General features: G+C 47.3%; 1 protein-coding gene across 1 annotated transcript in view; it reads left to right on the forward strand.

The window, feature by feature from the left end:
* Positions 1 to 944: 944 nt before the first annotated feature.
* Positions 945 to 16,430, forward strand: part of FSTL4 (follistatin like 4) — a 336,185-nt gene continuing 320,699 nt past the window's right edge. The window contains exons 1-2 of the mRNA XM_049786821.1: positions 945 to 1,171; positions 9,693 to 9,828. Of these exons, the coding sequence (XP_049642778.1) occupies positions 9,703 to 9,828 (126 nt within the window). The 5' untranslated portion in view covers positions 945 to 1,171; positions 9,693 to 9,702. The remainder of the gene's footprint in view (positions 1,172 to 9,692; positions 9,829 to 16,430) is intronic.

Here is a 16,430-nt window from a genome sequence, read left to right on the forward strand (position 1 = left end):
TGTTTCTCTAAGCCAGGAAGTTTCCTGGTTCTCACACTGCCAAAGCCGATGGTGGTCTCCCCAGAGAAAAAATGCTGCCTGTTGGAGCTGCCACCAGCAGAACCTAGTGGGGTTGCCTTCTGAGTCTGATGCCAGGCTGGGTCTATAGTCTAGACACTTGGACAACCCTAGTCATTTCAAAGGTGTTTCAACTTTGTTGACTGGACACCAGGACAGATTTTTAGATGATTAATAAAAACGAAGACTTCCCGAGGGGAGGGGAGATCCAAAAATCATGGATATTGAAGAGGGGCTCAGAAAGATTTGGGAGCCTCAACATTAGGAACTGGATCAGGGTGGTGAAAGTGTCTTGCTCTTAAGAGACCAGGGGACCCGGTGGGCACAACCTGGCCTGGCTTAACACACATTCCCTAATATTCTGCCCCTGGAATGAGAGAGAGGGGGGAGAGAGAGAGAGAGAGAGAGAGAGAGAGAGAGAGAGAGAGAGAGAGAGAGAGAGAGAGAGAGAGAGAGAGAGAGAGAGAGAGAGAATTGTAAAGAAAGAAAAAAATGTCCTTTGGCAAATTGATAGGAACCACCTTTGCTGGGGAGGTCAGTAGTCAGTCTATTCGGGGAGCACAGTTTAGGGGGAACTTGGCCCTGGAAGGCGGTGGAGAGGAGAGGAGAAGGGGTGTGTGTCCATTTGCAGTGGGCGCGCTCGGGGTGTGGAAGAAGGTGCTGGTCCGCGCTCCATCCCCGGCGGCTGAGTGCGACCCGGACCCCGGCGCGCCGGGAGTCCTCGCGCCCCGCGAGCGCGCAGGCTGCTCCACGCACCTGCCGCGGGCCCCGCGCAGACCGAGCGGCGGCGGGAGGGCGGCGCGCACAGGTGGCGGCGATTGGGCGGGCGGGGTTCGGAGGGTGACGTCACGTGCTCGGGTCCCGGCGGCAGAAATAGGGCAGCCGCGGCGGCGGTGGCACAGCGGCGGGCAGCGGCGGGCTCGGAGAGCTGGAGCCGTGACCATCTCCGGCAAACCGGGTACCCACCGACAGCCGGAGAGAGACACACACAGAGAGAGAGAGAGAGAGACCCGGAGAAGGACGCGGGGTCGGGTGGCCGCCGCCGCCGCCGGGCGCGCTCCGCTGTTTGCCAGAGTCCGGCCACCTGGTCTTCACCTTGGCCCCGCCGCCCCAGGTACGCGGCGCAGCTCCGGAGCGGGCGAGGGGAGATTGGCCGAGGGGGAGGCGGGGTCCCCGCACCCGCGGCTGAGCATCTCCCTGCAGGGCCCGGTGTGGGCGCTGCTAGTCCTAGCCGCCCGCGCCCGGGAACCCAAGTTTGCCCGCCTGGCCAGCGGCTGCGAGGCGCGGGACCCCGGGACCGGGTTTCGGCAGGGCGAGCGGTCGGGGCCGGGGCTCTTGCAGCCGCGGCTCTTGCTCCGGCTCCGAGGCTGCAGCGGGGACCGGGTGCGCGCGACGTAGAACCGCCGGGCAGAGCTGACAGCCCGCGCCCACCTCCCCCGGTGCCCCTGCGGACATCGCTCCAGGGCGCCTAACCCCGGAGCAGTCTCGGAGGAAGCCGGGCGTGCGGCTGGGACCCGGTGCCCTTGGACCAGGTCTGCGGGGCGGGGCGGGCGCGCTCCCCTCCACCTTCCTCCAGCTTGCGGGGAAACTTGCGTCTCTGCGCTGCAGCCTCCAGGGCCCGCGGTGCCGCGCCGTTGCGCGCCGCGCCCGCCCGGCCCTCCAGCTTCAGGTCCGCGGCGGCCAGCGATGCGCACTGGGGCTTGGTGGGCAGAGGAGGTTGGGGAGCACAACCCCCTGACCCTCGCCGCCTGGGAAAGACCCTATTCCCCGGCGCATCGTTGATCGGGCCGTGCAAACCGGATTCTCTCTGCTGGGAGTCGTTGGGGAGCAGTTTATGGAGCGGGGTGGCAGCGTGCAAGCGGAGGGTTGGAACCCCAAGAGCGAGCTAGTGCCCTGGGCCGTCCGTGCGCCCTTCGCCTCCGCAGAGGAAACCTGTTCCAAGTTTTTTCGGGGGGAAAGCCGGGCGACTCGCAGGCTGCGCGCTCCGCTTTGGGCACCGACCCGCTCGAGTTTGCGCGAGCCTTCGGGGGGCTCGGTGTCGCTGGCCCGCTGCGCCCCAGTTGGTTGGTTCGAGTTGGTTCGCAAGAGGCCTGCCACCTGAGGACTCTGGCGGGAGCGGGAAGGCGCGGGCAGCGGCGGGGGGTTCGGCGCCAGGCCCGGGACGAGCTGGGCAGCCAGGGGCGCACGTTCGGTTGCGGCAAGTTCCTGGGTGGGGGGACCCGGGCGCCGCGCGGGGGGCTCGGCGAGGTCAGCGGCGTTGCCCGCAGAGTGGGTCCGTCGTGCGCGCTCCGGCCTCTCGCTCCGGATAGCTGTCGCAGACATTGATGGATCGCGCTGCCGCAGCCTCCCCGCGACTCCCCTCTAGGTGTCGCTTCCGCAGCGGTTTCCGGCCACTCCGAAGGCGCTGGGAGCTTGGCTCTGCGTTCCCCTTTCCGAAAGAAAGCTTTTTTTTGCCAGCCTGAGCTCCAGGAACTGCGTGCTCTCTCCGTGGGCTCTCTACGATACAAACCACGCAGCGTGGTCCTGGGGACAAACAGAGCAGAATTTTGATCAGGAACTCTGCTCATCAAACCCTGTCCCCCGAATGTAGTTTCTATCTGTCAGCAGAGGAGAGCTGACTTTTGGGTCTCCTAAGTCCCAAGTATATTTTCTTATCACCCAGAGGAGGAGACTTTATTAATAGAGGCCTCTGAATCCTGCAGTGGCCAGGGTCAGGTACTCTGGGAAACAGATATTCAGAGAGTGATGAGACTGCTTTGACCTGTTTTTGCACCATTACCCCCCAGGGGGCTGAAACTCAGACTTAGGGTGAGCTTTAGCCCTGCTGTACCCCCCCCCCCCGTCTTAGTTGGGAGGGAAAACTGCAGTAGACATCGGAATTGAATGTTAGCATCCCACACTTCCTGTGGAGGGAAACAACCCCTTCCTCCCCAAGACTTCAGATTTAGCCAGAGATCATGCAAGAAAACAGCCTGTGTTAAAAGGCAGCATTAAAATTGTGGCTGTTCAGTAGTTTTTGTTCTGCTATATCTTTTGAATACCTTCAATTTTTGTTCTTTGCAGAGAGCCAGTTTATTGTTCTGGACACTGGAAGGTTGTTTTATTTCTTCTTAAACCCGTCAGCCCAGGTTCCTCTCTACATCTGCTTAAAGTGACCTTCACATTGTCACACTATGCCTTAATGTTCTATTCCAGAAACATAGCACCAGACAGTCAAGATTTCCTAAAAAGCTACCTTCCTTCTGATTTTGCCTTGGGCGGGAGGGGAAGGAGCTAATTTTTTATACTTGACATTATATGTTCGATCATGTGTGGTTATGTGCTTGCTAACTTAAGAGAATTGGTCATTATTTAAAGAGTAACAACTTTCTTGTGTCTGAATGCATAACACACGGCATGAAGTGGCATGTAAAATAGGACTGTGGTTACGAGATCAGAGTGCTAAAGACACTGAGAGACTCTGAAAGTTGGGCGGTAAATAGAATGTGGGGTAGATGTACTGCACACAGGCTAATGCCAGCACCTGATTTATCAAACATTGAGACAATTATACACACATAGAAAGTAGGTAAAAGTAGGGGCTGGAGCAATGGCGCAGCAGTAAGGCATTTGTCTTGCACATGGCTGACCAGGACTGACCTCGGTTCCATCCCCGGCATCCCATATGGTCCCCCAAGTCAGGAGCGATTTCTGAGCACATAGCCAGGAGTAACCCCTGAGCATCGGGTGTGGCCTGAAAACAACAACAACAACAACAACAAAAGTAGATAAAAATAGGAAGTACAAATCACTTAATTAGGACTGGCTGCAGGTTAACCTGGCGTAATTTCTGCCTAAACGCTGAGGGTTGTTGGCATTTTAGGGACTGCTTGGGAAGCTTAAATCTCCCTCCCAAAAAAACAATCATAAATGACAACAAATGTCCTACACATTTCAGAAGAAATCATTATGTAGCTTCCAGGGTTTAAGTTGGTTTAGGGTTAAGAGTTTTTATTAATTAATTTTATTTCTACGTTCAGGCAGACAAGCAGAAGAAGTCTTTGGAAACTTGATGGTTCTAGTTGGTTTGTGTTTGTTGCTGATCGATGTCCCATGTGTAAAATGCAGTGCACCTGAAGCCTCAGGCTGGCATATCTGCCTTTTTAGTTAGAAAGGTTGGCAGCACAGGTGTTTCAGAGTCAAGGCTTGACCTTCCTGGCAAGGCTGGAGCTGTCACTGGGTTGTGCCAGAACATCTTCATTAATGTCTAATCTTGTTGGTTACAAAAATGAGGCTCGCCTATTATGTCTGATCCAGGAATATTACTGCATTCTGGGAGAGAGGCTGAGAACAAGAACTAGCCAGAGAGATAGCATGGAGGTAGGGCATTTGCCTTGTATGCAGAAGGACAATGGTTCAAATCCCGGCATCCCATAAGGTCCCCAGAGCTTGCCAGGAGTGATTTCTGAGCGTAGAGCCAGGAGTAACCCCTGAGCGCTGCCGAGTGTGACCCCAAAACCAATTTAAAAAAAAAGGACTAGCAACCTTCCTCCTTCAGAGAGTCAATTTCCAGTCTTTCCCAAACAGGGCTGATTCCAAGAGGAGAAAGGGGACACTAATGTTGACTTGCCCACCTGTTACCATCTGCATCAGAGATGCTTCCATGCTGGTATTCTCCCACAGACAGATTGTAGCATCTTCATACTTAGACCAACTTTATTCTGCCCCTCTGCATGCTTGGGACCCATTTTTAAATCTTTATTTAGAAAGGAAGTTCATTCTGTGTACCTTTCATTATATGAATGGTAGTGTCTCTATAGCTTTAAGCGTATAACCCCACAATCCACTGACATTGAAACATCAGAAGAGTCCATAGTTACTACTAAGGGAGGAGAAGAGGGTAGATGCATTCTCAGAGCAATCAAGAGCTAAAACAATAAAGGAAATAAAAAGCCATCTGTCTCATGAAGTCACAAATACATCTTCCCTACAAGTAAGCTTGTGACACTGCAAGAACAAAACCTTTTACTTGAGGTGGACCTGCCTGAGTTGCCTAAGTTCAGCCATGGCTGAAGTTTCCCAAGCCTTCCTCAGCCAACTGTGTGGGTCAGGCCCAAGCAGCTGGCCACACTGACTTCTCCTGTGAGACTGAGGAAGCCCCAAATAGGATGATGTGGACATAGTGCTTCCTTTGGGATGTAGCTTAAATGTCAAGGAATTTGAGTTCTTTGGGAGAAGAGAGCACCATATTTTCAAGGAGAACAATCTTAGGTGGGTTTACAGCCCATCTCAGGAATCTAGTATGGACGGAGTAAAGCATATAAAAGGATATTGCTCTCCAGAGGCCTTCTAGGCGAGGAGGGACTGCAGCCTGCTCTGTGGTGCTTCCTCTTTCTGCAGCAGCGCATTCTTGGATCTCAGCTGAAGGCCACAGCAAGGCAGTCTGGATTGGAGGATTGTTCATTGTTCTCAGATCCCGCTCTCAATCACCACCACGTCTGCCCCCCCCCCCCAGAGTGATTGTCTGTACTGTGCTAGTATTCCTTTGGGATCCAAGGAGTAAGCTTACTGTCTGATTTGGTTTGTCCACTGCCACTCAGTCAGCGAAGGCTGAGGAGAGCACGGCAGACATCCCTTCTTCCTGGACTTGGGCTGCTGAGAAGCAGCAGCTTGGTTTTCTCTTCTTGCTCTTTGCCTCAGTTGGAAGCACAAGAACTAGAGATGGTATCTTATGACCCTAAGAGAGATGAGGATGTGGAGATTCTTCTTGACTCTATCTGGATTCCCCCCTTCATATTGGAAATAATAATGCAACAAGTAAGCTGTTGCTAAGGACTGAAGGGCAGTTGGGGTTGATGGTTAAGGGTCTAGGTTCCATCCTGGCTTACCGTATTTTCCGGCATATAAGACAACTTTTGAAACAAAAAAAAGTCAACCGAAAATCGGGGGTCGTCTTATATGCCGAGTATATCCCGAAAAATGTTTCAATATGTCACTAAACGAAAATTGTCTGAATGTTGTCACAAAACGAATTTTCCAACTCGATCCTGCACCAATCATTGCAAGGCTGCTCAGACCTCCTCTATAACTCAGCCAATCCAAGCAGGCTTTTTATGCATGCAAATTAGACAATGTTCTGGACCCAAATCTACACTGTCAAAAGCCTGCTCAGATTGGCCAGAGTCAGAGAGGAAGTCTATGACAGTATAACCTTTGAACCTTTGCTTGTTGTGATTGTCTCACTGTGGTACATGAGCATAGGAACACATGCAGCACAGGAACATTCTGTCTGATACAGCGAATATAGGCCTAAACCTATGTTTTAACTGCAAAATTAGGGGGTCGTCTTATATGCCCAGTCGTCTTATACGCCGGCAAATACGGTAGGTCCCAGCTCAGCCCCTTCATTGCTGCTTGGCTTGTCTGGGTACTTATCCTCTTACGGCCTGTCTCCTGTGTTCTGCCTGGGGGATAATTTTCATCCTCTTCATGAGAACAGAAATGAGGATTATGACTTACTACCTGTAAATCATTTAGAACTGTGGCTGGCACGTGTGGTAATTGCTATATAAATGTTAACCAAATAGATAGTCTCTATTTGGTTATTAGACAGATCATCACAATTGATTTAGACCCAATTGATTCTTTTTTTTTTTTTTATGAACCAAACTGTCAAAAAGCTTGAGTTGTAAATTTCTAGGCTGTTGCTGCTGTGGATGTAATGAATTGTCAATCACGGTGAGTGTAAGATGACATCTAAGACGCATCCACCGTGCAAATGAAGGCTCAGCTGGTGTGGCCAGCTTACAAAGAAACTGCCTAGGAATTATCCAGTATTCAGCCTGGTGCACAGGTTGCTTTGCTGTCAAATACAATCTTAGAGGGAACCTTAACACTAACTGGATACAACTCAAGCTGACTCCATTGCCGTAGAGTTGAAGCAGGGGCAACCCTGAAACGAAAGTCAGAACAGCTCATTTAATGCCCGAAGTCTGGACATGCTACTGGTAAATAGGCGATTTGACATTTGATGAAATAACTATTTCAACAAATGGTTGAGTTTTTTGGGGGGGTGCTTTCCATTAATAATAAAACATCACCGGTAATTAGACTATGCTGCAGACAGATTGAGAGCTCAGTGCTAGATTTTGTGGCTTAAATACTTTATATTTCCAGGAATCAACATCACTACATTAACTAGAGTTTTTGTGATTTGTTGTTGTTGTTGTTGTTGTTTTTGTTATTTGGGGACCATATCCAGCGGTACTTGGGGCTTACTCATGACACTGCACTCAGACACCACTCCTGGTGGTATCCAAGAGACCATAAGGGATATATGGTTGAACCCACCTGGGGTGTGTGCATGATGTGTGTGCCCTGTCTGATGTACTATCTCTACAGCCCTAGTTTTGATTTTCTTTTTTTTTTAATTATTTTTTGTTTATTTAAACACCATAATTCTATACATGATTGTAGTTGGGTTTCAGTGATTTTCTTGTTTTTAACTTTTTTGCACCTGGAGATCAGAAAAGGGAAAAAAGACCTTTAATATGTGTTTGTGGCCCATGAGTGACATTTGCTGATAGATGATAGACAAAAGAAAGTAGTAGGAAGAAGCAGAAGCACTTAAGTCTCTCCTGGTCCAGCTTGACTTAGTTCTGTTGGTTTCAGAGCCACAGATCCAGTACTGGCTTTCTGCAGTGGTTGGGGCCATGAGTCTACTCTATGTGTTAACAAGAGAATCTGTGGAGAATAGGGAGTTGCTCAATTTAGTTTTAGAAAATCTAGTTGCAGTGGGGAGATATTTTTATTAGCCTTGACTTTCTGAGTGTGACTTTTCACTCCTCACATCATTGAGAAGCTCACCTCCAGGTTACAGTTCTGGCTGGCTAGTGGCAGCTGGGTGCTTGCTCCCCTGTCTCTGCATCCTGTGCCCTAAGGTCCCTCTCTGCTTTCTTCAAGTGCAAAGCTCATGCTGATAGCAGAAAGATTGTGTGACCTTCACATGCTTTTTACAGGCCACTCAGACTGTTTTCCCAGGAGGACTGACTTTGCCAGCAGATGCCAAAGATGAACAGTGAAGAGAACAGATGTTGGAGTGGAAGCCTCTGGACTCCCTTTAAGACAAGAAACAGCTTCTCTTAAAAGATAGTCATAACTTATAACCTTGGCTTTTCGTAGGCCCATGTTATTTGCCCACAAATTTTAGCCCTATGGGCATCTTTCTATGGGTATTTCATTCTCAAGCTGCAGACATAAAGCAAATGTGAAGAGGCGCCTCTATTTAAAGCTGGAAGGCAGCCAGAAGAAACCTGGGGGAATGACAGGAGTATGTTTAGTGACTGATCCTGGGGTCAGGGCTGGGGATTATGTAATACCTCCAGCCCCTTATGTTTAAAGTTAGGGATCCTCCAAAGCTGTTGTGTATAGAGGAATGCAGGGTAAGCTTCTCAGATAGGCTCTGATGTCCCTTAAGCCCCTAATCTGGTTTGGTTTAGAGGCTTGCTCTGGACCAGCCCTGAGACAGTTCATTTGAGCTGCTTAAATATAGGAGATCTGCATGTTCCTTTTAAGCCATATAGATATACACACAATGAAGCACTGAATCCTGCACTACTCACAGAAATCCTTAGGCTCCCCTCCCCAAGTTTCAAGGAAAAGTTGCAGAAACTATGTGCTGGGGTCCCTATGGCAGTTCCCCAGAAAAAGCCGGTTTGAGGTTGGACTCTGCAGCTCCTGGGCTGGTCTCCATCTGTGCCACATTCTCTTAGCTTGAAGCCCAGCACACAAGAGGGAGCTGAGTATTTGTAGTAGCTGATCCTTAGTCTGTTCGTCCATGTAATTATTTGAATTGCCCATTCCTTACCTTTGAGGGCTTTAATCAGTTTATCAAGTGAGCCTCAAGAAGCCATTTAATGTCATTGCAACCCCATTATCCCTGGATGCTTGAACTTTGCTACAAAAAATGACTGATCTGGAAACAAAAATGTTGTACCTTTCACATTTCTTTCAATTTCACTATTTGGTCAACTAAGGCTTCAGCTACAAACAGGGGGCACTGACTCGAGGGGGATCCCTGCTGCTCATTGACTACATGCTGATGGTGTGCCCAGTTGCTCCCATGTCTTGTGCTCTCTGAGGGAGCTGGAACAAGAATGTGGCCCGCAGAGGGCATGTTCTCTCCTCTGACTCTGATGTGGTGGGTGGCACTACAAATGGGTTTCACAGAACTGTTGCAGTTGATAAAGTTCTATGGGCTGCCTAGAAAACTCTTTCTAGCTGCTCCATGGAGACAGAGGGACACAATTACTGTCACTATCACAGTGGCAAGTAAACTCACACTCAGATGTCAAAGGACTTCTCCAAGGGAGCTCAGAGGGTGGTGTCAGGATTTATTTACTTATTTATTCATATTTGTTTTGTGACAAAAAACAACAACAACAACTGAACGTGTTCAAGGCTTAACTCCTGGCTTTGCACTCAGGGATCACTCTTATCAGGACTTTGGGGGAAGATCCGGGAAGATCACTATATGATCACTTGGGGTCACCTGATTCTCCTCTGATTCTGGAACACCAGCACTAACTTCCTACTTGGTGCTATACTGCCATGCTACAGTATTTCATTCTGAGAAGTTGTTATTTGTGTCTCAACAGAGTCAACAGGATGACACCAGGAGGTGTTGGACTGCACCTGGCTCTGCTGGCAGCCTCCCTGCCTGCTGCATTGGGATGGACAGACCCCAGAACCAGCCGAGGCCTGACTGTGGGAGTGGGGGAGCCGCAGGCAGAGGTATCTCAAGTCACAGCTATGTGGCATTTAAAAATGATTGCTTGTCATTGTTACAGTGTCCTGTGTGCCCCCGCCTGTAAAGTGCTGAGCAGAGTGAGTAAGAAAGCACATCCTCTCGGTGGGGTCGGTCCAGAGGCAGTTGCACACATGGAGAGGAACAAGAGTGTGTCCAGCCAGCAGGCGCAGGCTAAAATCTCTCCCACTCCAGGGCTGTCCCAGATCAAGCTTTTGCTGATGACTGGTCTTCCACAAATACCCTCCAGAGAATGGCCTTTCTGTATACTTAATAAAACTCAGAAAGTGCGGACTCACCGGTGCAGCACACCCATGCAAAATAACCAAGTCTTTAATTATAAAATATGTTTTAAAAATAAATAGACTCCTTTTCAGGTATATAGATTAAAAAAAAAAAGACGCAGTCTGAGGAAGAACTGGCAAGTGGAGACCCTAGGGAGATTGCCTTAATGAACAGATAAGAATGATTAATGGCATGTTCGGTATAGGGAAATGCTTCCAAAGAGCTCCAGAAACTGAAAAACGTGTTCTCAAATCCTCCCCTGGAGACTCTCGATATACTGCTAATTGCTAAGTGAACGCAAGTCAGAAGTACTGGAGAGGATTCGGAGGCCAAACTTTGCTTGGGTAGGAAGGCAGTAGGCCTTAGAAAAAGGGCATAACAAAGAGATGACCTCTGTTAAAAAACATTGTGTTTTGAGAAATGACTCCAGGCCATGGATGTAACTCAGCAGGAGAGCATTTTCTCCCACCTGTGAGCATCTGGGTTCCATCTCCAGCATCACAGAAGGACACCAGAGGCAGGAGTAGAATTTTGCATATGGGGCTTCAGGTTTAAGTCCTAGGCATGTCAGGAGTTCCTGTACACCACTAGGTGTGCCCCCATCAAAAACACAAACTAAACAAAATAAACCAAAGAATGGACTCTACCCTTTGGGTCAAACAGTCTGGGTTTCTCTTCATGAAGTCTTGAGTGCTAATGGGAGAGCCTTTCAAGGCTGTTCTTCATTGTCTTTCTCCATTCCTGCTGTGCTTCTCCTGTCCTCTAGCGTGAGGAAGAAGTTCCCTCCTCAAGTCTACAGTGACTGTAGTACACGGTGTGTTGTAGGATTAGTGCATTATTTGATCAAAAGACACGATTTCGCTTTCATTATTACTTAATTGTAATGCAATCCCAAACTTACAAGCCTTAATCTTCAGGGAGCTTCAGAAGTAATTTAATGCACACTTTTCCAGCTGAAGCGAGTGTGGCTTCCTTTTGTGGTGAGCAGATGATTAAATAGAAACACTATCGCTCCCATCTAAATCCAGGAAGGACGCAACTTAATGCTCTTTTCAAAGAGTCTAGAGGCTGAGTTGCCTGTGAGTGAGCCCAGCATTTCCCATCTGGGAGCAGCTGAATCATTATACTTGTATCCATACAGAGGGAAAATGAGCACTTAAATCCTACAAATCTATTGTTGAATATTTAATAGCAAAGCAGCAAAACACCCAGGTACGCTTGTTTAGTCTTCTGACTGCAGGGGCTTCTTGGCCCGAAGTTTAAATTCACTTATTTCAATTAAAAAGAGTCAAACCAATTAAGGTGGGATTTAGCTGGTGGTAATTGAAGGTAAGTTAATATCAATCTGGAGCCTCTTTATCTTTGCTGTTAACTCCCTGATACTTGGACACTAATATGAAAGAGCTGCAGCTGTTCACACTGAGAACACACATACTATCGGCATGTCACACACACACACACACACACACACACACACACACATACACACACACACACAGCAGCACAAGTTAGGTTTAGCTGGGGGGCAGGGGTGTCATTGTCTCCTAAATCTAGAAATGTTGCAGCTTCAGGAAAAGGAAGTCAAGTCTCAAAGGGCTAGATGTGGGAGCAGCTGCCTGTGAAGTGAAGCTCCCCACCTCTCTTTACTCAGGGGTGGCTTTTTGCAGTCATGGCAGCCTCCTGGACACCCTCCAGGAAGCACCCATTGAGGAGCAGGTGTGGGTATATCCTGGGCCTCACAGGCTGGTGCAGGAGCATCTGGGTTGCAGGGTTGCTCTCTTCCTTGTGGGAGCCTCTGCTGGGTACTCCTTTCCCCTTTCCCTCAAACTTTTGAGTCTTTCCTTGTTCCCAAGGCCCAGCTTTGGTCTTTACTACTTTCTCTCATCTTTCTGGACACTCTTGGCCATGCATCTGACTTCTTCCATTGAGTTCCATGTCTTTCCTGACCTTTTTTATTTAAAATTTTTTTAATTCTCATATTTCTACTTTAGAATTGATGAAGCTTGCCTTTTAAAATCTAGCCTCTTCTCATTGTGTCTGATCATTATACAAGCGAGACAGCAGCTCATTTTGTTTTAGGGCATCTGTTTCTCCAAGTCTTCAGGACAGGAGGGAGGTGGCCATGGTATTTTCAGATGTCACTTGATATCAGTCTTTCCCAAGATTGGTGATACCATTCCCCTAGGTGTGTAGGGAAACTAGAATGATCCTGGGGTGGCAGTAGCCTAGGGTGCACTAGGGGAATGCTTTCTATACCTTTTAACAGTAAGTGTGGGGACTCAGTTCATGGGCTCTGTCCCTGGTACAAGGTGCTTCTTGTTAGCTGTCCATTGGTCCATCTGCCTGTACTATAAGGCCTGAGAATAGTATTATAAATATCCAAATGACTCTTGACAGAAGAAAACCTCTTCTACTCCTGGCTTTAAAATGACTTTTAAAGGGCATTATACTGGTTAATTTTTGTGGAAAGGGGATATAAGGCAGAATAAGTTCATTACTTCTGGATTAAACTATTAGTTATCTACATGCATAGAAGTCTCCACTCTCACCAAGCAGATTACTTTTTGAAGATGAGGGGTGGGGACACAAAGGAGCTTCCAGCAAATCTGTAGGCAGCTGGGGACAGGGTGGCCTGGGCTTGTATCTGACTGACAGTCAAGATAGTTCTAATGTATAAGTAGTTTGTTCTTGGAACTGTGGCTGTTACTATATCCATAGTTCAGCACTCAAATACTATGAACTGACTCTCAAAGGACTCTCCAATAGCTTTGTTTTCTCGAGGAATCTAGACCAACAGAGTTTTTGGAGATTTGATAAGTACATCAGAAACCCTTTTCAGAAATTCTTCTTGGAAAGTGCTAAGATGTTTTTCTCTGTGTGTGTTTCTCCCTGAGAATGGCACTCCATAAAATGTCCATTGAGTTAAGATTGTTCAAATACTTGGAAAGCCTTAATATGATTTGATTTGCCTTTCAAGATATTATACCAATTATTCCAGTGTCCTAAGGGTAAATAAGGATTAAAGGACCCAAGTGTGTGTACGTGTGTTTTCACACATTTTAAAGACAATTATAACAAGTGTGAGTTTTTTTTAATTGTTTTATGTACAAAGACTGAAGTTGAAATAGCTTTAAGGAGCATCCCATGTTATGTAGGTAGATGAAAAGGAGCAGATCTGGTGGAGGGCCTCTTGAGTAACGGCTGAGTGGCAGAACAGGGCCTCGAATACTAATGTTATTCTGAATTCAGAGGAAGCAACTCCAAGAAATTCTAAATTTGCTGCATTTCCTCCTTCTCCTAGAACCTAGCCCACATAAAGTATAAAATGAATTACTGGTAGAATTTTACATTGGAGGGTAGGAAAAAGAAATGTTAGATTACAGTCCCCCAGAAAGCCACCCCTACTTGTGGGAGCATTTGTGTGTGCGAGGGCCACCAACTTTGGGCCCTGAGTGCTGTGTCCCCACCTCTTTGGGCTGGGAGTGGATGGTCCTTACACAGCCTGGTCTTCACTTCCTGCCATGTACTGATTTTCTTAAGTCATTCTCACCCATAATTCCTAGTCATGGGTCCAGTGACCAAGATCATCAACATGGTTGCTCTGTCTTCACTGCAGTTCTCTGACTCTTTGCTCATGGACAGAGATGCTCCGGGGCCAGGCACCAGGTATTGAAAGTTTTCAAGGTCAAAGCATGCAGTCAAATACTGGCTTCTCCTCCCTAAATCCAGTTGCCCTTAAGAAAGTGCAGCTCATGAGTGAAATAAGTCAGAGAGAGAGAGAAAAACACAGAATGGTCTCACTCATCTATGGGTTTTAAGAAAAATGAAAGACATTCTTGCAATAATAATTTTCAGACAACAAAAGAGAAAAGAGCTGGAAGTTACAGCTCACCTCAGGAAGCTCACCACAAAGAGTGATGAGTTTAGTTAGAGAAATAACTACATTTTGAACTGTCCTAATAATGAGAATGTATGAGGGAAATGTAAAGCCTGTTTAGAGTACAGGCAGGGGTCGGGTGGGGAGGAGGGAGATTTGGGACATTGGTGATGGGAATGTTGCACTGGTGATGGGTGGTGTTCTTTACATGACTGAAACCCAAACACAATCATGTATGTAATCAAGGTGTTTAAATAAAATATTAAAAAAAAGATGGAAAAAAAAAGAATCTTTCTCCTTCCATGACCATCCCCTTCTCAATAAATACATAATATGCCTTTTGTGATACTGGAGTAAGGTCCTGCGAGATATCTGTAGGAAAGAAAAATGAACATGCTTCTTTATACCCACCATGATATATATTATTCTGCATTTATTCTTTTTCTCTGGCTTATTCACTCAGCATAATGCCCTCCGGCTCCATCCATGTTGTGGCAAATTGAATTATTTTTATTATTCTTATAGTCTATTAATATATATGCATATGCACATATATTGTTATAACATGATTTCTTTATCCAGTGATCTATTCTTGAATGTATATAGTATTTCCATATATTGGCTATTCTGAATAGTGATGTAATAAATATATAGAAGTGCAAATTTATTTTCAGAATAGAATATTGGGACCTTTGAGGTAAATACTCAGAAATCAAATTGCCAGGTTATCTAAAAGCTTAATTCTTAGTTGTTTGAAGTCTCAATGTTTTTAAAAAAGTTGTGTGAATCAACATTCCCAGTAGGAGTAGATGAAGATTCCTTTAGCCTCCTTTATCTCTTCATCCCTGCTATCATTTATTATATTATTTTTATAAGAGAAGAACAAATGACCTAAAGCAACAGAACCTGAGAAATGATTTCAAAAACTGACTTTGACATGTTGGGAGATGATGTCAGGAAGGGATTAAAAAAAAAAAAAGTGCAGCTCAGAACCTGGTTGACTGGCCCTTTGCCCTGGCTGTGGTGTGGGCCCCAGGCTGTGCTCAGGGGTGTGCTAGTCCCTTTGAGACAGCTTCTGGTTTTGCACCTAAAATGATTGGCTGGGCTGGACTTTCCGAAGGACTAGGGCAGTCTGAACTGAACACTAATTTGTATCTATCCATGGATGTCATTGCTGTCACCTACTTGTTTGCATTTAAAGTAGTGAGTACCCCCTTCTCCCAGATTTCCCGACATTCCTCTTCCCTTCTCTGCCATGTCCTGACTGGTAGAGTTTAGGATTGTATGGGTGGTACCGCCTCCTGATCCTCTTCACTCTTGGGCGAAGAGACAGCCAGCTCCCTCCTCCTGTGGAGGGTCCTGCAAACTGCAGACTCAGAGTATCCTGGTTTCTCTAGAAGCCCAGGCCACATGAGTCTCTGCTATGGCTTTTCTGCATGATTGTCCTGATCAGGTAGTGCTCATTTGAGGGGCATAATTGCCCTCTTTGAAGCCAATCCAGAGCTCCTCCTGCCTTACTGGCAAGGATGAGGCACAGGGTGGGAGAGAGGGAATCTTCTTCTTTGGGTCTCCAGTTCTGGGATATGGTTTTCCAGAATTAGGGACCCCTGAGCTGAGAAATTCTAGAGTCATGCCCTGGAGAATCCATGTGTTGTTAACTCTGGCCTTTTGGGCACAGACCTGTCAGGATAAAGAGTGAAACAATAGGCTGCAGTAGCTGCAGAAATAGTATGACGGGAGCTGGGGGCAAGGCAGTAAGAGCAGAGATGAGATGCATTTAAGCAGCTAGAGGCTGAAAGTCTGGCTGGCAAGCAGGCAGCAGTGGGGTGTGGAAACCCAGGTTCCTCATGGCTTGTGTCTGGAGGCTTTGATCTTTGAGGGTCAGGGTCCTCTTACATCCTTTCTTCCACCAGGGCACCTAAGTCAGCCAGATTGTTTGGATGACCACAACAGGGACGAGGAGCTCTACATGGTGTCTTTACTTAGCTCTTGGGCCGCTCTCTGTCCTTGGTACTGGATGACTCTGCTCCCTGTAAATTGTCTTCTGCGTGCTGGTTAGCACACTCCCTGCCCTGTTCTGATTTGAGATCAGAGTTGACAGAGTTTTAATTGACTGTTGAAAAGTTCTGTGACCCAGGAAAATGAGCATTCATGGGTTCACAGAAAACCATTATTTTCCTTCCTCTTAATTTCGCATGTATGCATCTGACCACTTTATTTATGCCGGTACTGCTAAATAATCTACGCTTCCCTAGGAAACTTGCCCTGCTGTAATTAGGACATTTGACACTGTACTAGGGATGAGACTCTGATTTTTGTTTTTCAGGGAGTTAGAGGCATCATGCCTATCAGACCCCATCGTCTGCCTGTTCTTCTTTCTCTGGTTTCCCATTTAGACAGGCACATGCCAGGGGCAGTGGCTCCTGC

The sequence above is a fragment of the Suncus etruscus genome, chromosome 14 (assembly GCF_024139225.1).
Source record: "Suncus etruscus isolate mSunEtr1 chromosome 14, mSunEtr1.pri.cur, whole genome shotgun sequence".
NCBI classification, from domain to species: Eukaryota; Metazoa; Chordata; class Mammalia; order Eulipotyphla; family Soricidae; genus Suncus; species Suncus etruscus.